A 23189-nucleotide genomic window follows, 5' to 3' on the forward strand; every position below is an offset into this window, starting at 1 on the left:
TGACTTATTGATGTAAGTACACTGCACTGAGGCTGAAGCATGGAGCATGACGCTCACAGCTGCTAATGCTGTCAGGATAGTTTTCTGTTGTTCTCCCGCAGAATGTGGCCTTGAGGTGCCTGTACATTGTTAGGATTCAGGCCCACATATAGACTACGTATTTTTAAAACACTGCAAGGAAATTTAAGGTTGTCTATTCATATCTGTGTTAAGGAACCTTTCTACTTGTGTACTGCCTTAGGGCATCCAAGCAAACCACATAACTATAGGGCAGAAAGAACTAAATTATATATAATTAAACTGTACACAAATATATATAAATTGTTATGAAATGGTGCCTATGGCATTGAGAGAGCAGAACCTTTTTTGGAAAGTTTGAAGCACAGTTTCTGTGTGTGGCCTGAGTTTTGTTCCTTCTGTGAGCGCTGGGAGCAGTTGCTATGGATCACTGCAACTTAAAAGGAATCTGAAGTTTACTGATGTGAGTCAACATACTCTTTGAATATGGAGCCCACAAAACGTGTTTAGTTGCACAATCTAAACACAGACAGATAAATGTCCCTTGACGTATTTCGACTTAATCCCATTTCCTTCCTCTTTCTCACAGAACCACTTCAGGATGTATTTCATGGGAATTTTGCAGAAAGAGGCATTGTCACAACAACAGGATCTCTGAGTTGGAGATTGTTACCCACTAAACCCACTGTTTCTGCTCCTGGGTAACAATTTCAAACTCCATAACAGGAGACAGCATATTTTGACGCAGAATCAGCTTAGAGGGCCAGGGCCTTTAATTTCTGTGAATTTAGGCTGTCCAACTAAACACTTTTCCCTGGATTTTAGTTTCAGAAAAACCTGTTGAAACATTCCACACACAGACCCAGTGGGAGTTTCTGCAGTGATCCCTTTCAGACAGGGGGAAGAGGCACGTGGGGAAGGGGCAGTTAGTAACCCACGCGTGGGCAGCAGGAAGGGGCAGTTAGTAACTCACGCGTGGGCAGCAGGAAGGGGCAGTTAGTAACCCTCGCGTGGGCAGCAGGAAGGGGCAGTTAGTAACCCACGCGTGGGCAGCAGGAAGGGGCAGTTAGTAACCCACGCGTGGGCAGCAGGAAGGGGCAGTTAGTAACCCTCGCGTGGGCAGCAGGAAGGGGCAGTTAGTAACCCACGCGTGGGCAGCAGGAAGGGGCAGTTACACAGCTTGAGGCTGAGGGTTTGAGTCCTGGGTGGCCATTGCGCAAGGGCTGAATACTGTGTGCTATTACACATCAACCCGGACAAGGAAATGATGTCATATGAAACTGTGATTTAGATATTATACATTTTTAATGCTTATGTGCAGTGGAGGCCAACAGAACAGTTTTCAGTTACTCAGTTTGCTCCTACTGGCTGACTACATACAGTACCAGAAACAGTTAAATTCATCAATCTTAATTTTAATAATGAATCGTTATAATTACCAGTACATTTATAAAATGTGTTCAGTAAAATCACGGTCACAACAGTAGACTTCTGTACAAAATGTATTTAGCATTTCTTGTTCATTTCGGTGGGTAATTCCATTGGTTTCTGTTACCATACAGGTGTATGGTGTACCTTTACAGTTATGTGGCATACCAGTCCTTCTGCTTACTGTCAGATGTGGTAACATTCAGGTATAGAAATAAATATGAGTAAGCTATACACAGAGAGACATAACAGAGAGCTCAAACTGAATATACAGTTTGCACACAGTACTGAAATACTGTACCAATGAAACAAGTTTGTAAAATTAAATATGAATCAAAAAGTAGCGTACAGTTAAAAAATAAGTGACTATCACATTCTAAAACTGCCATGTTTTTTTTTCACATGAGAGGATCAGGATAACGTACAACTTCAACACCAGTTCTATTGCAATAGTTATTGAGACAGAATACCAACTGTTGCTCAAGATTCAGTGCTTCAGCTGCAGACAGACGTATAACAGATGCATTGTGGGTCCCGAGTGCCAATACCTCGAACAGCGTGTGATGTTGTTACTTTGGAAATGTTCTCAGACAAGCCACACACTACAAAGCAACAATCTCTAAATTCACTAAATCACCTAGCAAAGTCCTGGTTCACACAGGCGTGGCAACAGCATGGTTCTGTTGAAAAGGTACGGTAGTTTAAAAATGTTTTTTTAAAAAAATCTAACTCTGCCCTACATAACACCCAATTTATCTGCTGCCTCATATTGTAATCTCCACTTCTATATTTATTTGTGATTGTACTTTTATTTATTTAATTTTTTTTTTACAAGAGATTGCATCAATATGCAAAGCCAGTAGTGGGCGCCATCAGAGATCGTGATATGGGACCTTCGGAAAGGTCATTCATATACATGATTCAGGATGTTAAAAAGCCATGCATTAAAGCCATGATTACATGAGACATGCTCTTGGTATGCTCTACACTAGATTAATTCATGAATTACTGTGTTTAAACAATTTACAGAACATGAAAGTTAACATTTGCATATTATGGTTTGAAAAGAGTATTATAAGTGAAAGTATGAGTACACATGATCTCCCCCCTGCTAACAGTAAATGTGTTTGGAGAATGAAACACAGCCCTCTGTGAGACTGAAAGGTGCACAAAACCCAAGCACACAGGCTGGGTTTGAGATGCACTCAGTATCAGGTGGGGTATCGTAACAATATTATGCAAAGGTGTGATGTCTCTCGGTACAGCAGGTAAGGGCTGGAGACAGAAGCTGCCAAATAGTGGTGATCTGGGAACAGATTCTCAAACTACAATTCTAACCTTACCTATTATAAGACAAACTGGTCCTAGATCAGCACGTATGGGCAATTTATGCCTGGAGGGCAGGTTTAAAGGTCTAGTGTGACAGTGGTATGTGACCTGGCTACACCCATATCGGCTACACATACTGAGTTTCAGCCAATCACATGGCGAATACCAGACCCATCAATGGGGTGGTGCTCGGGTCTTAACATCTCTAGTGTAGAGCTTTGTCTGGGCAGCTGAGAGAGTTCTGCAGACTTAAAAGGTCAAAGGTCTCTGGGACACAGGTCAGATCTGGCCCAGAGTTGCCACACAAGGAGCATCAAAAGAGAAATATAGAGAGTAAAGTCTGGACACAGTATTTGAGTTCTGTGTCCTCAGATCTCTGTATCTCTCTGCAGTCGACTGCTTCATTTTTGAAGGGCATGTAAGATGCTGAGTGTGAGGAGTTCTTCCTGCATGGCTGTCTGTGAGCTTGTAAGTGTTGCTTGTGCATACAGCAGGCATGATAAATGGGAACTAACTCTTTTTGCTCCTTACATACTAGTTTGATTATTTATCACAGTGTTTTGATGTCTTCCTAAGTATGTGTGTGCATGAAGCCATAAATACCAGTTTGGTGTTGTCTGCAGGCTCCTGTGTGTAACCTTGCCCCAGTGAGGCAGGGTTCCCCTTCCTCCAGCAGCACATGTATAGCTTCCTGCGTGCTGGAACAGGAGCACAGATGTTCAGGTGGGCCAGCCCGGCACCCCCCCACGTGCAGCAGTAGAAACCAGAGGCCTGGCAGGCAGAGCAGGAGAAACAAGTGCTGGACGTGACACTGTGAAGCCCCTGTCCAGCACAGCCATCTTTTCAAATTCACGGTCTGCAGTGTATACAAAAATGTACTGACATACTTGGTGATTGATCAGCCATTCAATTGCAAAGCTAATTTTCCTTCATTCAGTTTCTACTTGAGATGCTTTTTTATTTTAATAGGTCTTTTAATTTCTGTCTCTGTTTAGCCTTTACTGATGTTACCTGCACTATAAATTATCAACCTTTCTTAATATTAAAACTTTGGGTAGAACCATAGTATAGTGGAAAGGAGCAAGCCTTGTAACCAAAAGGTTCCTGGTTCGATTCCCTGCTAGGGCACTGCTGCTGTACCCTTGGGCAAGGTACTTAATCCAGAATTGCCTTAGTAAATATCCAGCTGTAAAAATGGATAACATGTAAAAATTGTAGTCACTCTGGACAAGTGTCTGCTAAATGAAAATAATGTAATGTAACAAATTTAAAATTGGAAATAAACTGTGTTAGCTACTAAAGACTACGACTATATCAGATTGCCACTCGAGTCCTAGAGTGGTATCTTCAGGGTATGTCAAAGGAATCACTGTCCAAAGAGGAATCACTGTCCCCTCTCATTTGAAACTGCCTGTTCCATACAACGGGGTGCACAGATATGAGACATTTAGATGCACTGTGGGATAAGAGCCTTAGAAAAAGCCAAAGGGATGGACAACACAGGAAAACGGGCTAACTGAAAATGCGAGACGTGACTGTAGTCCTTTCTGAGTGTGAGCGGGTGATAGATGACATGCAGTCCTTTGTCTGGTTCCCCCTGGGTGGCCGTGTAGCAAAATCATCCGTGTAGAAATAGCGGAGTAGCGGAGAGGACAGCTTCCTGAAGGAGGGGAGTTAAGGGCGCCAGTGTCCAGCAGGACCCCACCGAGGCGTCCACTCTGTGCCTTTGTAAAAGAAGTCCGTTAGCAGCACAGGTTTGGTGTTCGACTTTGGCTGTAGCTTTCACTGGTGATGGCAGGAAAGGTGGAGCTGAGATCCAAGGGTCCGTGTGTGTGCCCAGATTTAGCACAGAGACAATTTCTTTCTTTGTGGTCGGGCAGGGGCTGGACGGCTGGGAGGTTCTAGCAGGCGAAGTCCTCGAAGACCCCGTGGGGGGCATGGTGGTGGTGGTTGGGGAGTATCGTGTTTGGGTACGGACCCTCCGCTTGATTCCTGGGCCTGTCACCAGCTTCCTGACAAACACAGAGCAAAAGCAATCAAAAGCAACAAAGATTATATATATATATAGTCTGTAAACCACATCTCAGCCTCGCAGTTCAGAGCACTTTCTGCTGGTAACCCTGGCAGCACACAGTGTGTACCTCACGCTTCAGTCAGATCCTCAAACACAGCCAAGGCTTCCACAGACTGAACCCCACTGAGAGTCATTTAATGCCACATCACGCTGAATTCTGCAGTCAGTCATTCGAGGAAAATGAAAACAGACTGTGATTAGGCGTGACTAATGTGAGAAACTAAACCACTTTCTAAAAAAAACCAAACAAAAACAGCAACAAAAATAAACACATTTCCTCACAGACTGCCGTGTGGGTGAGATGGGACCATGCTCTAATAACCCGGTCCATTTCTCTGCTGGGACCTTGCCTCTGGTGGGGGTTGTGCTGACCGTGTGCTGACCGTATGCGGTCTGTTTGCGGTTAAAACAGGCGCGCTCACATTGGCTGTCATGTCCTCCAGGCCCACGGTGGCCACGGTCCCGGTCGGCTTCTTCTGCTCCTGCTTCTTCGGTGGCCTCAGCAGACGCTGCATCCTGTCTTTGATCACCTGCAGTTTACAGGGGGAGAGGATGTGCCCCAGGTGAAAGAGCACAGCCGAGCCCCCCCCGAGCCCCGTGTGCTCCTCACACAAACGGCCCTCACCACCCCTGTGAGTGCCTCTCACAGCACAGCACACTGAACACTGATCCAAACCAAATCAAGAAACCATTACAACAATAGCTGAGTAGCCCCAGGTTTTGGATCACACCTTACATGAATGAATCCATGCGTATTTGAAAAACACACACCAGTACCTCGTAGATGTAGTCGAGTATTTCCAAAATAGTCAGAATGCTGGCTCCTATAAACAATCCCATTTGGCCGCCAATGTCACCTGAACAGGAAAGAAGACAGTTTACTGCAGGTCAATCTCTGCTGTACGCAGTACGGCACAAGGTCACAACTGAACACTACTGGGATATTGTGCAGGATATTGTAAAGTATTCACAGGTCTACTTCATGGACTTTGCCGCTACAGACAGTCCCCAACTTACGATAGTTCGACTGACAATTTTTCGACTTTGCGGTGGTGTGAAAGCGATACGCATTCAGTGGAAACCGTACTTCGAATTTTGAATTTTGATCTTTTCCCAGGCTAGCGATATGCGGTACGATACTCTCCCGCGATGCGGGGCAGATCCCACGCGATCACGAGGGTAAACAACCGATACTCTACAGTGTACTCTACTGTGCTGCCAGCGGTTTTTTGATATTGTGTTTTGTGTTTGTTTTTCACTTTCAGTACAGTATTCAATAACTAACATGAGATATTCAACACTTTAATATAAAATAGGCTTTGTGTTAGATGATTTTACCCAACTGTAGGTTAATGTAAGTGTTCTGAGCATGTTTAAGGTAGGCTAGGCTAAGCTATGATGTTCGGTAGGTTAGATATTAAATGCGATATTTTCAACTTACGATGGGTTTATCGGAAGGTAACCCCATCGTAAATCGAGGAGCATCTGTACTTCAATACCTCTGTCCTACTCTAACCTTTTTAAGTTTCTTATTCTTAAATTGTAATATAACCGAATTATAAAGATACACAAGAATTGTCAAATAAAGATCATAAAATGAATAAAGATCTCTACACATTGTTCAGTTCAGTGCACGGATTAATAAAGTAATAAAGTCCATTTTTAAACATGACTGTATACCCTATGATCTGAGGCACAGTTTAGGAGAACTTGCTGAATACTAGTTCAGTGAAAAGTGCGCTTTAACTCTGATCTTTAACTCTGAATCAGGTTGCTGAATTCAGACCATCGAAAGCAAAGCAAACTGCAGAATTGCTATGAACTGTTGATCGGAGACCCACCTAGTAATCCCGCTACATCATAGGCCTTCTTTTGTTCTATGGTTTCGTAGTTAAGGGCTTCAAAGAAAATATCCAAAACCAGAAAGTTGTCTCTGAAATTGAAAAAAATGAGACCACTGAGTAACAGAGCCATGCTTACAGCTAGTCTCATATGCCATAGCACACTACTGCTAGTAGTACTATGTTAGATGGTGTGTTACTGCTAGTGTTATTTTTGAAAACAAGAAATCTGTACACATACTAGATAGAGGATATAACTCCAAAAGAGTAAAACAGATCTGACTATATAGAACTACAAGAGTTGTTAAATGATTAAAAATTTATACATTAATTATAGACAGAACTCAAAAGCAAGGTATTGTATGGTACAATTTAGTCAGTAGTACAGTACAATGAAATCAGAACTCATAGCCAAGTTCACTAATATTTTGGTACCAAAACACATTCAATCAACATGAGTAATTTACAGTCCAGTTAGCTAGGCAGCTAGCCAGATATCCAAGGGGCTCAAGTTCTCTGTTATTAACTAAATACATAATTATTTATTACGTATTTTTTGTCACTGCACGACTCCACATGAGTTTCAGTGTCACTGTTATGAAGGTGATTCTCAGGCCTCCATAGAATCAGCTCTACAGAGCAAACATGAGCGTGCTGGATCAAACAGAAGAGCTCGGATGCTGGTCAGCTTGCGTGTTTGGTTAAATAATTTGGCAAAATTCAGCAGAGGAAACACCGGCTCACAGCAGCTCTCTTCCCTCCCTGCCGATAGGACATTACCTTTCCGCTGAATTACTGGCATTTAGCAGACGCTCTTATCCAGAGTGACTTACATAAATTACAGGGTTTTACAATGTTATCCATTTATACAGCTGGATATTTACTCTTTTTTTTTTTTTTTTTTTTTTTTTACAATTTATTTGCCTCAATTGTGGGTTAAGCACCTTGCCCAAGGGTACAGCAACAGCAGCACCCGTGTGGGGAATCGAACCTGCAAACTTTCACTTACGAGTCCTGCTCCTTAACCACTATGCTACACTGCCGCTGTACCTGATGTACTCCTCTGTCTCGTTGTATTTTCGGGAGAGGTACCGCGCCGAGCCCTTGCTGGGGATCTTCACCATGGAGAGCTCCTTGCCGTAGCGGGTCAGGTTGCAGGGTGTCTCGCACGCACAGCTGTCTCCGTTGCTCTTCTGAAACACAGCTTCAGTACAAGGCAAAGAGTTTGCCAGCGGCCGTGGCTGTGGGGATAAGCTTTAACAGACCCAGCGAACGCTCAGTGTGGAGAGGGGATTTAATGCATGGCTTCCTTAGAGTGAGACCTTTCCCAGGATGCTGCCCTACAAAGGAGACCAGTCCTCCGGCTCCCCGCCAAACCCATCACAGCTCGCTTTTTTGTTTTTTTTTGGAAAGGAATTTTCAGCAGTAAATTGTTTTTCAAAGTTAAAGGAATTTGCATTTCTCTGTGTGGACATATATGAGACATTCTGAATGAAGCTCTAGTTCCAGTGTCAGTCTCCTTCTGTCTCTCTCTCTCGAACACACACGCACACGCACACACACACACATGCACACACGCACACACACACACACGCGCGCACACACAAACACACGCACACACACACACGCACACACACACACACACACACACACACACACACACACACACACGCACACGCGCGCGCGCGCACACACACACACACACTCGCACGCACGCACTCACACATGCGCGCATGTGACACACACATGCACACACACACACACGCGCGCACACACACACATGCACACACACACACACTCGCACGCACGCACTCACACATGCGCGCATGTGACACACACACACACACACGCGCGCACACACACACATGCACACACACACACACTCGCACGCACGCACTCACACGTGCGCGCATGTGACACACACACACACACAGTGTTCTCTCTGTTCATGAGAAAAATCAATTAAGAGGGAAATGCACTGGCCGATTTCAGACTGTGATAAGAAGAATTTACATTTGGTGACTTCTGTGAGCTATAACAACCATAATAAGGTCATCTGTATGCACATGCCAGACAATCTATTCTTAAACCTGGGAAAAAAATATGCATGCAATTTATTAAAAATAATACTCTGAGTTATTACCTCTGGCGAAGACTGAATTTATTCAGATTATTTGAATAGGGAACGCAGCAGATATAAATATGAACTAGTCCTGTAAGTTATATCCAGATTTAGTCACCCATTAAATGGGGTCGATTTCTTTTTGAAAAGATAATTAAATTTCTGGCTTATTAGACCTGAAGATCATAATTGTATTGTTACATCTCTCATCGGATAATAAACTGTGTCTTTTGCAGCCACCTTAAAGTGTAGGGAAGTAGGTCACAGCGGCCTGGCTGAGTGAAACTGTAGCCCACCCTCCACCAGCGCACATTTAAACAGCATCTTAATCAATGGAGGATGTCACGGCAATATGAATGATGCAAAGAATTAAATGGGCGAGAGGCAGGCAATATCATTCTCTGTCGCCCCACTCCCATTCCTCACCTCTGGAAATGGCATATAGACATGGAAGTAATTTTGTTTTTCCATCTCTTTCTGGACCATTTGTAATCATGCATCCAAACATGACATACGTGCCTATTATTAGTATGATTATTCATTACTATTGATTTTGGTGTCACAGTGATTAAGGGTATTTATTTAAAGAAAGAGGCAAATCTCACCTAGTGCTACGTCTACGCAGTTGATTTTGTTGGGAGTGCAGATGTCAGCATCTCCTGAAAACAAAACAGAGAATAAAATTGATCAGATTAATACAGCATTCTTAGCAGCAGTTATCAAATGCATTCATTAAAAACAGAGCAGTGACTTATCGTTCAGTGAGAGACGATAAGCATCATTCGGCAGGCCATGGGTCTGGGTTCAGTCTCACCACGTGCTGGTATGCCCTCAGATCTGAATAATGAATCTGAGTGCCGGAGCCTAGCGCTATGCTAACAGCACTCAGTGTACTTCTGTGACCCAGAGAAACTGCTCAGTGGTGCCTGCCTTTTAGGGCTCACAGAATCAGTGTATGCTGGGCAGAGCACATCCAACTCAACTCATTTTCTCAGGGTTCATTTTTCCAAAATAATGAGGGGTTTTCCTAACGCTTAATCGTTTATTCAAACCCCAGTTAGGAATACATGCTGAATACTCATATTAACATACTTTTTATGCCTTAGTTGGCCTTTAAGTGTGTGGGGCCACAGTGTAGGCAGACTGGATGGCTGAGATGCGTCTCAGTGCGCTGTGTGGTCCTGATGCTGCTGAAGGATGGAGCACTGAAACTCTGTCCCACAGGCGTACTTATGAAGTCTTTAAAAACCAATCAATGAATCCCCATCTCACCCACAAACACTGATCAGGACTCACTAACGAGCATACTTCATCAGCTGCATTCATCATCTCAGCTAATAGGGGAAATCTGAGTGGCTGAGAGGGCATGTTCTGGTGAGTTAATGTTGTGGGAAGGGTTTCGGCTTCGATTGGTGACTCAGAGATTTATTCTCAGTCATTACACTCATGCCTCCGAGCAAGACTGATGCAAGAGCTTCCAGAAATTTCCTGCAGTACTGCTTCACTACTCTAGATTACAACCAAGAAAGAGAATTTAGGAAAGACAGTTACATTAGACAGACAGATGCAACATTCACGTGTGCAGACAAGCAGCTGTTTCATAAGGGAGAGGAGGACAAATACTGCACAAGAATAGTGACAAGGTGACATGTGAAAGGGTGAACAGTAAATGGGTGACAGGCTGAATGGTATATGAGTGACAGGGTGAATAGCAGTTGAGTGACAGGTGAATGGCATTTGAGTGACAGGGTAAATCGCAGATGGGTGAGAGGGTGACAGGTAAGCGCACCTGGCATATGGACCATCCTGCATTTGCACCTCCTCAGCACCTCGCTGGACTCACAGTGCAGCCGACACGCACTGATGCTGTAGGTCTTATATCCCGGGATCATCTGCTCCGAGGTGGAGCGGCAGTTTCCCCAGGGCTGGGGCAGGTAGGTCAGCTGAGAACAGAGCAATGGATCAGACAGCAGGTCTGTGTGATAACTCACCAAGAAAACTGAGCTACTGATCAGGCCTGAGTCACACATATTCATGTCTCATATCAAGTCTCACACCTCAAGGAATTTAAAGTCAGTCTCAGCTGCTTTTAACCAAAAAAAATCCCTAGATTAAAGTTTGGCAGGAATCCTCAACTCAGTTGGCATAAATCTGTCATGTTTTCAAATCAGATGCCTCCAGTCCTCATAAAAAGGTGATTTTAGGTGGGTTTTTCCAAGCAGCATTAACAAAAAGCAAGTTCACTTTGATCCCTGGATAAACATTCTTCCAAAAGGCTCAGCTGTTGAACAGCTAGCTAGCTACTTAAAGCAGACAAAGGAATACAAAGCAAACTTAAAGTCTCACAAGAAACAGGCATGTATTAAAGACCCATCCCAAATATGGCCAGAAAAAAAGTTTAAGAACAATTTCTGGAAAGTTTGCCAGCAACAAAGATTAAATTCAATGAAGGAATGTCATGAGGATGTTGCTCATTCAAACAAGGACCAACAAGCGATCGGTGTAGGTGTAGTTGTGACACTGGTGTTTGCTTAGGTAGCTTACGGTGGGTTAAGGTGTGACCGTGAGAAGGCACAGGTGGGCCTACCCTTTGCTCCTGACAGGACACAAACGTCTGGAAGCCTGGAGAGACCCCGAAGCCCAGCTGATGGATGTAAGGAGGCTCATCCTGGCTGTGAATCTGCACTCGGATTCCAGCCTCCAGAGACGTCTCATCTAACGAGCGACAGAGACAGGAAGCGAACATCTGACCAATATTCATTACATGCCATGTGACAGTAAAATGTACCCCCTTTTACAGATAAAGGGAATAATGAAATCAATGAGCAATTAGACGTAACTAAATTACTACACACAGGCCTACAGTAACTGGTTTCAATAGGAAAGTCAAATGTTTGCCATTTGAAACAACTTTGAACCAAAATCACACACTATATATTCTATGTCCATTGGGAAAGTACTGTATATTTTGATCACATAGTTTCAGAGAACCGGGGAAATTAATTAACATTAAAATATGAACCTGTATAGCGTTAACCTAGAGAATCGGTCACAGCTAGCTTTGACCCAGAAGAACAGCGACAGCGCTAACTCTATGTAGCATTAACCCAGAGGAGCAGTGATGGGGCTAACTCTGTGTAGAGTTAACCCAGAGGAGCAGTGATGGGGCTAACTCTGTGTAGAGTTAACCCAGAGGAGCAGTGATGGGGCTAACTCTGTGTAGAGTTAACTCAGAGCACTGGTTGCAGAGCTTACTCGTCTCCTTCCAGATGGGCAGGTACTCGTCTTGCTGAATATCCAGCATTATCTCCAGGCCATTTCCCATGCCCCCCTGCTTCGTTTTCCTGGGCATCTCCTTGTCGCCGTTGAAGGTGTAGCATTTCCCATACCTTGTGTAGACCTAAAAGGGCGTAAGAAAGACAGTGTTAGCAGCATGGAATGGAAAAGTTCCCTTCCTTTGTTTCTAAGACAACAGCAAGGGTTTGGCAGTCACAGACATCAAAAATAAGAACCAACAGCACTTGCTCAAATGCTGCACTGAGCGTACTTTGCGGTTAGATTGAACAGATGCCCGTTTTCTTATGTTCTGCTATAACAGGAGCTCTATTGGCATCACTGATACGACAAGAAGCACAGGCTCAGTTTGGCCTCAGGGAAACAGCTAAAAACTTTCACGCAGTCAGGCAGAAAACCCAGAACAGTTCTGCTCAAAACCACACACACACCATATGCACTAGACAGACACACAACTGCAAAGAGGGTACTAAACGAAGGCTGTTTACTGCTAGCTTAGTGTGAACCCCAGTTAGCATGTTAGCATTCACAACATACTGTATTGGTGGACTTCTGGTCAAAGGTGCAACCCAGAGGAGACGCAAAACCCAATTCTGTGGACTTCAAATACATCAGAGCATTTTCACTCCTCTGCAGTATCACCATGTCACCATTCACAATGAAATGCCAAACATGACTATTATATTTCTGCAACAATTGATACTCGGTTTCACTCAATCTCTTAATAAAAGAGACTAAACACTGACGGTGATGGACACTCACAAACAGCCCATTCATTTTATAAACAATGTAATCAAAAAACAGCTCTTCCATTTCTTCCACATTGATAGAAGAAGGAGACTAAATCAAATCTGATACACTCCAGACCAAAATATCTCTCTATCATATAAAAATATTCTTTAATGGAAACATGTCACAGCTTTGTTAATGGTTCTTGTCACAGTACAAGTAGAGATGATAAAAGACTATTATTTGAGCCATACATCCTGAAACTTGAAGAACACAACTGACATAAATCATTCCAGAGCAAAAATAAAAACACAAACTTAAAATGACACAGGGAAATGGATCACACATTCAGATAGAATCAAAGCTGTAGAAGGGGGGCAGTAAAGAATAGCAGGTAGCCCAAATGGATGTCATGGACATGCTGGAAAAACTGACAACAGCCACCACAAGCCACTCCATTTGTGTAATTACAGGGTTTCCGTTTAATTCAGATACATCAGTTCAAACGCAAAGCAGGCTTATATGATGTCTAAATCAGAGACAAGCAGAGAGCTGTGCATAAACACTCATTTAGAAGCCACACATGTACTCCAGCCTCTGATGGTAAGGAAAATCAAAGCCATGGTGGTCTGTACACTGTAATATGCTACAGCAGGCTGTTTAAGACTCTCTGCAGCTGTAATTAAGGCAAGGAAAATTCGCTGCTTATACAATCCAGCAAGCCCAGTAACCCACACACACATTCACTCATACACACACACACATACACACTCACTCTCTCATACACACACACAGACTCTCACACACACACACACACACACACACACACACACGCGCTCCCATGCACACACCGGTCTGGGTAACTGTATAACTCCATATAAAAAAAAATTATCCCTTATCCAAATGATCACTTCCCTGAAATTGCTTATGTGTCTACAAAATCGATTTTAAAAGCATTCATCGCATAAAGTCTCTATATTTAAGCAAATCTGACTTATATACATTTCACAGTGTGTTAACATATTTGTATTAGAGGCACTTATGCATTTTGAATTAATGCAGTTTTTATTCAAGCCCTTCATACCATCCCCAGCGGTGGAATCACCCTGTAACCCAGAGTACAAAGACATGGCTGTGCTTTTCTTTAGAGTAGCGATCAGCGTACAGGCCTCTTTGATCGACAGTCTTAATTTGGTGTTGGTTTAGTGTCGGTGAGGCCGGTGTGGGGCAGCACAGATGGTGAACCACACCCTTCAGCTCATCCCTAATTCACAGGCTCACCTCTCCTGTTGTACCTGACCGTGCCAAGAGCCGGAGAAAGAGCGAACACAAGCTCTGCATCTCAGACCCGTCGATGCGTCAGTGAGGCACTCGCAGGGCCAAGGGTGTAACTTTGGGTTGAACATTGGGGGGGTTGAGGTCTCCATGAATATGATTATTTGGGGGGTTGCATTGGCTGGCTTTGATTATTGATTATTTACGCCCATGCGCAGGGCCGAACTTCTGAAACTTTGCCTCCGCTGCTGCGGAAGGCCACGCTAAAACGATATCCTGGCAGAGCACACTTTACCCCATCATCTTTTTTCGGAATCGTGTTGGTGGAAAGGAGTCCATTGGCGTTATTTCTCATCTTCAGAACTTCTCTCCGAAAGCGAGTGTGATTGATGAACCCATTTTCTCTCGTTCTCTTGTTACGTCCCGGCCAAAGTTGGCGAGGTAAAAAAAAAGTCTGATTTTGTCTGTTTCAGCCAGACGCAGTGCATTACTGGTGAAAACAAGAACTGCAGGGACGTTCTTTGTGCCAAGCAAACAAATGAAGTGTCTGGAGGAGCTTTTTATATAAATCGTATATCCTTAAATTTGATTTATTTAATAGATGAAGCAGAGCCCCGTTTGAAATCCACTGAAAATGACACACTTACTGGGTGTCCCTGCAGCCCCGCGCATCTGCTCGCCCGGCCTGTGACGGGCTTTGCGCAGAATGAGTGACGCTCCTCCACGTGTGTGCTGGAGCGGGACAGCGGTTCCACTTCAGAAAGCCTCTGTTCAAATCAATCTTTGTTTAAAATGGATCAAATGTAGTTACTCATGTCTTAGCAGGGCTTCCTGTGTCTGCGTGAAGACAGACTGCCTTGAAAAAATCGACACAATTAAGATATGTATCAGTATTGATCTGGAAATATGCAGCTCTTCAGAGACACATGTTAACAACGACGATGACGATGATGATGAAAATAATAAAAAATAAATTATCATTGTTATTATTATGATCCTACAATGCTAAATTGGTCTTACATTTATTTCCATGGTTAATATGGAATATGGGGAAATGAACCCGAAATGTCTTTTTAGAGCCTTAAAAATACATGCCTGGCACAGCTGTAGCGCTCAGCTCTGGAAAATGTTTGCGCCACATTTGAATGCAACAAATGGCCCCGGCAGTAACCATGTTTTGGAAAAATGCCCGACTGCATCTCATTTGCATAAATCCTTCCCCTTCCAGCACCCTACTTAATTGGGTTTAATGTCTGTCCATTAAGAGTCTTTTGGCAGTGATTTTTTTCCCTCAAATTACCTTGTTTTTCGTTCTCTGTTTCCAACACCTTTGCAGTCTAACCCTACGCCACATGAAACCTCTAAGCGCTTCCAGGCTGAAAAACGGAGTAGCGTTTATGACAGTCATCTGACAGTCCCCCACGCTCCTCTCCTCGCGCCCTTTTAAATAATCCATCAGAATCGGCTGAGCGCCTCCCTCGAGAGCATCAATTTCCTTGCATCATGCAGCTAGATGTCACTGGCAAGTCTTTCATTTGTGCACGAAGCGGATTTAAATTCATTACCAACGGTGGCGGAATGCTTTAGAGAGCTGATTGGCAGCTCGTGCCCATTAACCATGGCGCACGCACAGTTTGATAAGGGTGAAACGGAGGGTGCTCGGGTTTAACGGCTTCATTAATCTGAAACAACTCGTCTCCGCGGGGATAGGAAGGTGTGTCAGGGATCACGGATAGGCGTCATATTGAGGCGAATCACCCACAAAGCAGATTTTGCAGCCCGTCCCTGCTCCGAGAAATCGATGCGCACAGTGGACGCTCGTGTGCTTGTTACATGAGGAATCGGAGTTATCTGAAATTACGTGACAGACAATGAAGAGATTTCAGAGATGTTACAGTCGTTGATCACGAGTAGGCCTTGGCTTTACAAAGATATCAACAAAATACACTCCTGCTCCTTTTGTCTGAATCAAGACACTGACGCTCGACACTTCAACATCGACAAAGGGTAGAACTACAAAGAGAGAATATATGGTGGAATTTTATATTTTAAGTGACTTCGTATTTGACTGCAAGTGATTTAGTCAAAGGGAGTTAATGTACTTAATTTCAAACAATCTTGAACTGCAGCATATCATGAGCTATTATTTAAATACCGGATTTAAATCTTCCTGCCTGAAACTGAGGGGAAGCTCTACGAGCAGCGTTTCCCTCCATCACACGGCCCTGAAACAACGCGTGATATTCGGAAGGGTGCAGCTGGAGTAACCGGAGCATGGCTGTAACTCCTCCATCACACGGCCCTGAAACAACGCGTGACATTCAGAAGGGTGCAGCTGGAGTAACCGGAGCATGGCTGTAACTCCTCCATCACACGGCCCTGAAACATCGCGTGACATTCGGAAGGGTGCAGCTGGAGTAACCGGAGCATGGCTGTAACTCCTCCATCACACGGCCCTGAAACATCGCGTGACATTCGGAAGGGTGCAGCTGGAGTAACCGGAGCATGGCTGTAACTCCTCCATCAACACATGGCTGTAACTCCTCCATCAACACATGGCTGTAACTCCTCCTTCACATGGCCCTGAAACATCGCGTGACATTCGGAAGGGTGCAGCTGGAGTAACCGGAGCATGGCTGTAACTCCTCCATCAACACATGGCTGTAACTCCTCCTTCACATGGCCCTGAAACATCGCGTGACATTCGGAAGGGTGCAGCTGGAGTAACCGGAGCATGGCTATAGCTTTGCGGTATAAGCAGCTTTAATGAGCAGGGCCAGTGGATGCTCTTCATTCGTCTTGCTCTCGTGGGCAGCCGCGTAGTTTAGCGTCTCGGACGACGCGCGGGCGCGCCATCAAACGCATTACATTTCTTGTATAGCGATTCAGAACTTCATTAAATAAGTGACTGCCGGTATCTTTTTAAAGTGGCTTATTATTCTTGCGTATAAGCACTAAGCTGTCGGGCCAAAGACTTGCTATCGCGAGCGGATCTCGAATCTCCTCTGCACGTGCCGATAGTAAATGCAGCATCACCGGCAGGAAGGGCAGCGCGCGGGTAAATCGAGGCTCTCCTCTGCCACGGTCACATGCACACAAATATCCCATTAGCGTCCAGTATGACACTGTTTACATCACGCTTTATGAATCAAATATTCTGAGTAAGGCAGTCCTGTGAATGAGTCGGTTCCAGAATAACAAGTATGAAATATTCCCTTAATTAATTTAATTGGAGAAAAGTAGTCATGCTTTGTCCATTTTGAATAACTGACTTAAAATGTGTATATTGCAAAAAAATTATTCATTGTGTGAGCACAATGAATTCCTAATGCACCTGTTGAGAATTCTTTGGTGCCGTAATATGCCTCCATTTCTACCTGGTCACTGGTTTGGAGAGCACAGCACAGCACAGCCCAGCGTATCTGCCTGGAGGCTGCAGTATAGCACAGGTTGTGTTCAGGGTATTGTGAGGATTGTGATGCATTAGGACACGAGCATGCTTCTGCTTTCAATGGTAACGTTATCCATCTTCCCCAGGAGACACGGGAAGAGTTCACCCCTTCCTCAGCGGGAGCAACTGAGCTCTTCTGCACAGCAGGCTCAACTTCATTCCTATTGGCTGGGCTGTCTGCACAGTGGGCTAAACTTCCCTCTTATTGGTCAGGTCTTCTGAGAAGCAGACTAAATATCACTCTTATTTGCCAAGTCTTCTACGGTGAGCTGTCATTGGGTAGCGATGTGTGGTGCTGATGGTTCCGGTCACACTGGTGCTGTGAACTGATCCCCTGAGACTGACGGCTCTCCACCTTCTGGGGCCTCTGCGGGAGGTTCCAAACGGAAGGAGTGCAGGGCACCTCGGTGACGCGCCAGTCACAGGAGCTCCGTTCGTCTCATACGGAACAGGATCCAACATAATAAGCTCAAGGTCACAATGGAGAGGGTTCTCACAACTGGGGTAGTGGCCTGGCAAGCAAGTTGGTCCAGGATGGTTAGGGCTTTGGGGATATTCAGTTTAAGGTTTCAGAGCAGCAGACCCGTTCTAGGTTTGATAGTTAGCATGCTGTTTTTAGAGCCCTGTCCTAAAGCTGAGAGGGTACCAGTGAAGCTGACATGTATAATGATGGGCTGGCAGAGAAATGCATTTGTCAAAGATGGCAGCGATGAGTATGATAAGGGTTATCAGAGGCAGAGCGGATGGTGGAGGGGCAGAAACTCTCCCATTTCCCCAGCTGTTATTTAGCTGTTATTTTACAGACGATATCCCACAATGCCCTCAGAGAGGGAGAGTTTCTGTCAGGTGAGTCTGGTCGAGCGCGTGACTCAAATCCTGCTGCAGTGCAGGAGGCCACGTTTGGCTTTCCATCAGCAGGCTGTTTAAATGAGTTTCAGACATGAGGGCAGTGGAGATGAGCCGGGTGCTACTGAAACAGGGTGACCTGCTCTATTGGAGTGTTAGTGGCTGAGACGGTCTGTGTGGAGTTCCTCATTAAGCGTTAGGAATTTCGTTTTGGTTGTGTTCAGTGAAAGCTGCTGGCATCTGAAAGCCTGCAGGATATGAAGACTGTTTTGAAAACAGTGTTATTATGGCAGGAAGATTGGGGTCAGCTGTATACAGGATAGTGTCATCTGCCTTAAGATGAATGGGGGATCTGCCGGCCACATGTGTCACACTTAATATAAACAGATAATAGAGATGGCCCTTAGGATGCGTTCTATTGGCCACCTGTGTTTTGAGAGCCACGCTGGGAGAGAAGGTAAAAGATTTAAAACAAGGGGTGAGAATACAGGGGTGGGTCAGGAAAGCAGGAAAAATATGCAATACAGAAACCGTTACCAGAAGGCTGGTCAGCAGGATGGACTGTGTTGGATGGGTCAATGTGTATGATGCTTTTTAAAATCAAGAGTTGCAGCTGTGTAATTCAGGACTTTTCAATCGGCTTTGACACAATCTGACCGGAGCATGGGCCAGACTGCCGAAAGTATGTTTGGTTTGTACGGAGCTGGAAGCTGTTTGTTGACCGGCCTTTCGGTGGCTTTCAGCAGCTTTCGGTGGCTTTCAGCAGGCTGAGCCAGATGGAAGCAGGCCTTCAGTAATTACAGGCAGGCCAGGTAAGTGGAGGTGAAACTGCTGACCTGGTAAAAGGAATCTGCAGATGAGCTGCCTGCCAGAGAGGCCCCTGCAGCTTCTGTCAGCGGCGGTTAGGCCGGTGGGCTGCGCCTGCATGCGCCGGCGCGGAGGGAACGTTCCATCGCATCACTGACACTAATGAGGCCGCAGATGTGCACTTAGCCTCCTCACTGCAGACTCGGGCTGGTGACAGAGAGCGCGTGAGGTCAAGGTCATGACAGGACAGGAACAGGAAGAGGTGCAAATCGTTTCGATCCGGAATCTGCAGCGTTCGTGAGCTGCAGGGATCCCCTCTGCAGGCCACGGACTAAAGTTAGGTTCAGAAGATGCTGGCAGCATTCTTTTTGCACCCTGCCACGTTTCCAGGGTGTTTTCAGATCTTTTTTTTGTTTTCCAGCATCCCCATAGACATGGAAACAACAGACTGTACCAATATCAAACATCAAGGACGCTCAGAATAGTGGTGCTTTTCCACAGAAATTTAACCCCAATACAATATAGAGGGCTGATCTGACCTCACACAAGTAAAAAGGAAGTGGGGATATTTATCCAGTAAAACACCATCACCACAAGGTGATTTTAACAGCGCTTCTTCACAGACTGATAGCAGGGATTAGTTCACCTGTCATTCATGGTTTTGATCACATAATAAATATTTACTTAATGCTGTATGCTGTACACTGTAAACTATGTCCTTAGCTGTGATTGTTTTATTTAAGTGTGATCTCTTAAACAGAAGAAAATTATGAGAGCACGAGCTGAAAGACCCCTCCTTCATCACACGTTAATGAGATCTGTGTTAAGTTGAAGTCAGCACATTGCAGAAAGTCTATAAAAGTACAAGGGAAGGGCAGAGAGGAGTTGCTGCTTTTAAATGGATGACTTATGAAGATAGACTTGCGGCGCTTAATCTCTTTAGTTTCGGTGAGAGGAGGCTTGAAGGGGGATTTGATATAAGTATTCAAATTTTTAAAAGGGACTAATAAGGTGAACCGTGGAAGTTATTTCAAGTCCTGTTAGCAAAACCAGAGGGCAGAGGTGGAAATTTTAAGTCAATGTCACACCAGCAATTCTCACAGAGAATCACGACCGCTTGGAAAAACTCGCGGGGATTAACTATGGGGTCAGCGACCATCGGGCCATTTAAGACCGTCATCCTTCTCATAATTGGCCAGCTGCTGGACTTCTTGATATTTTTCAAACTCGCAGCATGCGAGCAGCACACGGGACCAGTAATACATAGCCAGCCAGTGTACAACAGCTACTGGAACGGAGTACTGACGTGGCTAACACGGACAGGGGAAACGCAGCGGGACCCTACAGGCAATTATTTTTCAAAGAACATTTCTCTCTGCCTAGAAGCAGAACTGCACCTTTCACTCGACTGCACCCCTCACAGGTACTACTGAAATGTTGCTTTGGCCGTAAATGCTCGCAGTTTCTCCACAGCCTCTCAGAGTGGTGCTGTAAAGCCCATCTCCACAGGGCTACAAGCTACATTTTTAAAATCGAGTAAGAACTGGATTGTACTAATTGCCACTCGGGTGAGAGAGGTCAGCCGTTTGCATATGTTTCCTCTATTGTTCCATAGCTAATCTGCTGACTAAATTGCCTGCATGTGTGATACACTAACAGTGTTTGACAGTAGGCTTATGTGCCCCCCCGGGCAGACCGGTCCACCGTCTCCACAATCTTTTTCCTCTCCGACGCCGGAGAACCAAAGTGCTGACGAGGGAGTCGCATCCTACGCGCCCCCCGGCATCCGAGCCTCTGTCACGTCCTCTTTGGAGTCAGGGAATCCGTGTTCACTGAATATGCGCCGGTTTTGCACTTCAGGGTCAATTTGCTCTTTCTTCTTGCTATGTATTCTGCTTGGCGGTGGCTGATTGGGCTTGGCAGAAATGTTAGCCGGGCAGAGGCGCAGTGAACCCGCCGCGGGCTGTTTGTCTAACGGCCGTGTTTCTGCTGGCGCTGTGCGTTTCTGTGTTAATTAAAGTCCCTCTCTGATTAGCATAAGATCCGGTTTCATTGTCCTCACTTTCTCTTTGCCTTCTTCGAGCTAAATTGTCCCCTCCGCAATGGCTGTGACAGTCTACAGCTGCTCCTGGGAACGGCTTCCTGTGATGAATGTCTGTTTGATATTCATGGGGTATTGTACAGTTCCCTTGTTTTTTCACGGTCAACTTCAAATCAGTTTTTACATATCAAAACAAGAGCCAAACTTGGAAATGATGCGTCTTTTCGTGGGAACAGTGCCTGGACGAAAGGACATGTAAATGCACTCTTTTCTCAGACATTTCATGTATTCCGAGTTGCTGTTTGAAATCAAAGCACAGGAAATGACCTGGGGATGAGACATTATGAAAAGCACAACAGCTGACTGGTAAGTGCAAGCAAAGATAATAATAACAATAATAAAAAATTAAAAATGCTACACCATTATGGCTTCACCATCTGCCCTGCCCTACACCAGGACCACATTTACAAATTTATGTCCCTTTTCCTCTGAATATTATTGCTAGTGTGTGTTTGATTTTGTTTAAGTCGTTCTGTACAAATAAAAGTAGTTTGAACAGTGTGTGTGATGCGGTTTTAGGAGACGTGTAACACTTATTTTTGTTCACCAGGGGGTGCAATAAGTCCAGAAAAATCCACATTTACAGGCGGCAGACACTGGGCTTGTTGTGATGGAAATAATGTTCAAGAGTCATTGCATTTTGCTGTTTAAAAAACAACACTTTGAAATCTGAGGCAAGCTGGCTTACGCAGCATGCCGTGAGCATCTGTACGGCAGAGCAATGGCTTATGGGTAATGGATGGCAGCTGTAAGACCTACATTGGCTGACTGAAGTCCACAAATGCCCCCGTCCCACAGAGTGGAAAAACTCTACACTGAAGCCGGGGGTGCTGTTCTATCTGCTGTGGGCAGCTGTAGCTCCCAATGCTAGGCTAGCTACACAGGGTCCGCTGCAGGCAGAGAGAGGAAGGCAGCCTGTGCCACACAGAGCTATTAACAGCATGGCACAGGGCCACGCTCGCAGATGTTTGGCACTCAGGCTCCCTGGCTGCCGAACGGCAGGCATGAGAGGGTGGGATGTTTTCCAGCCTGGTGAGGTTTCCAAACATCAAGGGCAAGTGGGAGGCCAGCAGGACCGTGGGGCAGCTCTCCGCGTATCGGGGGGCCGTTAGCCCCCCGGCAGCGTCAGGGACCTCCTTCCATGTTGCTTCCATTACTGGGTGAACTTGGCTGAGCGCAATGAAAGCTTTCGGTACCTCAGCCATGAGAAACACAGACATGCTACAGACCGCAGGTTTAACCAGGCACAGTGCAGGTGAGCCCTCAAAGTGCCGCTGCTCTTACAGCTGAGGCAGGTGACGTGCCTTTTACAGGTGAATGCCACTGTACTCGTTTCTTAGAAAGCAGGCAAGTGGTGTAGAGTATGGTGCTCTTTCCTTAAGAGTAGGCTGAAGTGAGCCTGCTCTAAAGGTAAGAGGAATATTGTACCTCTGTGGTGGTACAGAATGACTGCTGCCAGACCTCCTGCAGGCTGTATTTCCATCATTCTGACTTCAAACAGGGATTACATGAATACATTACATTATTGGCATTTAGCAGACACTCTTATCCAGAACAGCTTACATAGGTTACATTTTTTTACATGTTATCCATTTACACAGCTGGATATTTACTGAGGAAATTCTGGGTTAAGTACCTTTCCGAATGGTACAACAGCAGCACACCAGTGGGGAATCGAACCAACAACCTTTTGGTTACAAGTCTTGCTCCTTACGGCTATGCTACACTGCCACCACCGGTATAGAACCACTTCAACATCACGTCCATATCGGTGCCTCTGTAGACTGGAGAAGGTGCTGCTCACAGTGAGGACGGAGTCCTGGCCGTCCTGACCAGCAATGCAGCATGAAGACTAGGCACCCCACCCTAAACTG

General features: G+C 45.1%; 1 protein-coding gene across 1 annotated transcript in view; it reads right to left on the minus strand.

Moving 5' to 3' along the window:
* Window positions 1-4200: 4200 nt before the first annotated feature.
* LOC118789517 (acid-sensing ion channel 4-A-like) overlaps window positions 4201-23189 on the minus strand; it is a 78312-nt gene continuing 59323 nt past the window's right edge. Inside the window, exons 2-10 of the mRNA XM_036545984.1 lie at window positions 12068-12212; window positions 11400-11527; window positions 10602-10755; window positions 9418-9471; window positions 7741-7894; window positions 6691-6782; window positions 5627-5706; window positions 5272-5379; window positions 4201-4787 (exon numbers count right to left, since the gene is read on the minus strand). Coding sequence (XP_036401877.1) covers window positions 4677-4787; window positions 5272-5379; window positions 5627-5706; window positions 6691-6782; window positions 7741-7894; window positions 9418-9471; window positions 10602-10755; window positions 11400-11527; window positions 12068-12212 — 1026 coding nt within the window. The 3' untranslated portion in view covers window positions 4201-4676. The remainder of the gene's footprint in view (window positions 4788-5271; window positions 5380-5626; window positions 5707-6690; window positions 6783-7740; window positions 7895-9417; window positions 9472-10601; window positions 10756-11399; window positions 11528-12067; window positions 12213-23189) is intronic.

Source organism: Megalops cyprinoides, chromosome 14 (genome assembly GCF_013368585.1).
Source record: "Megalops cyprinoides isolate fMegCyp1 chromosome 14, fMegCyp1.pri, whole genome shotgun sequence".
Classification (NCBI taxonomy): domain Eukaryota; kingdom Metazoa; phylum Chordata; class Actinopteri; order Elopiformes; family Megalopidae; genus Megalops; species Megalops cyprinoides.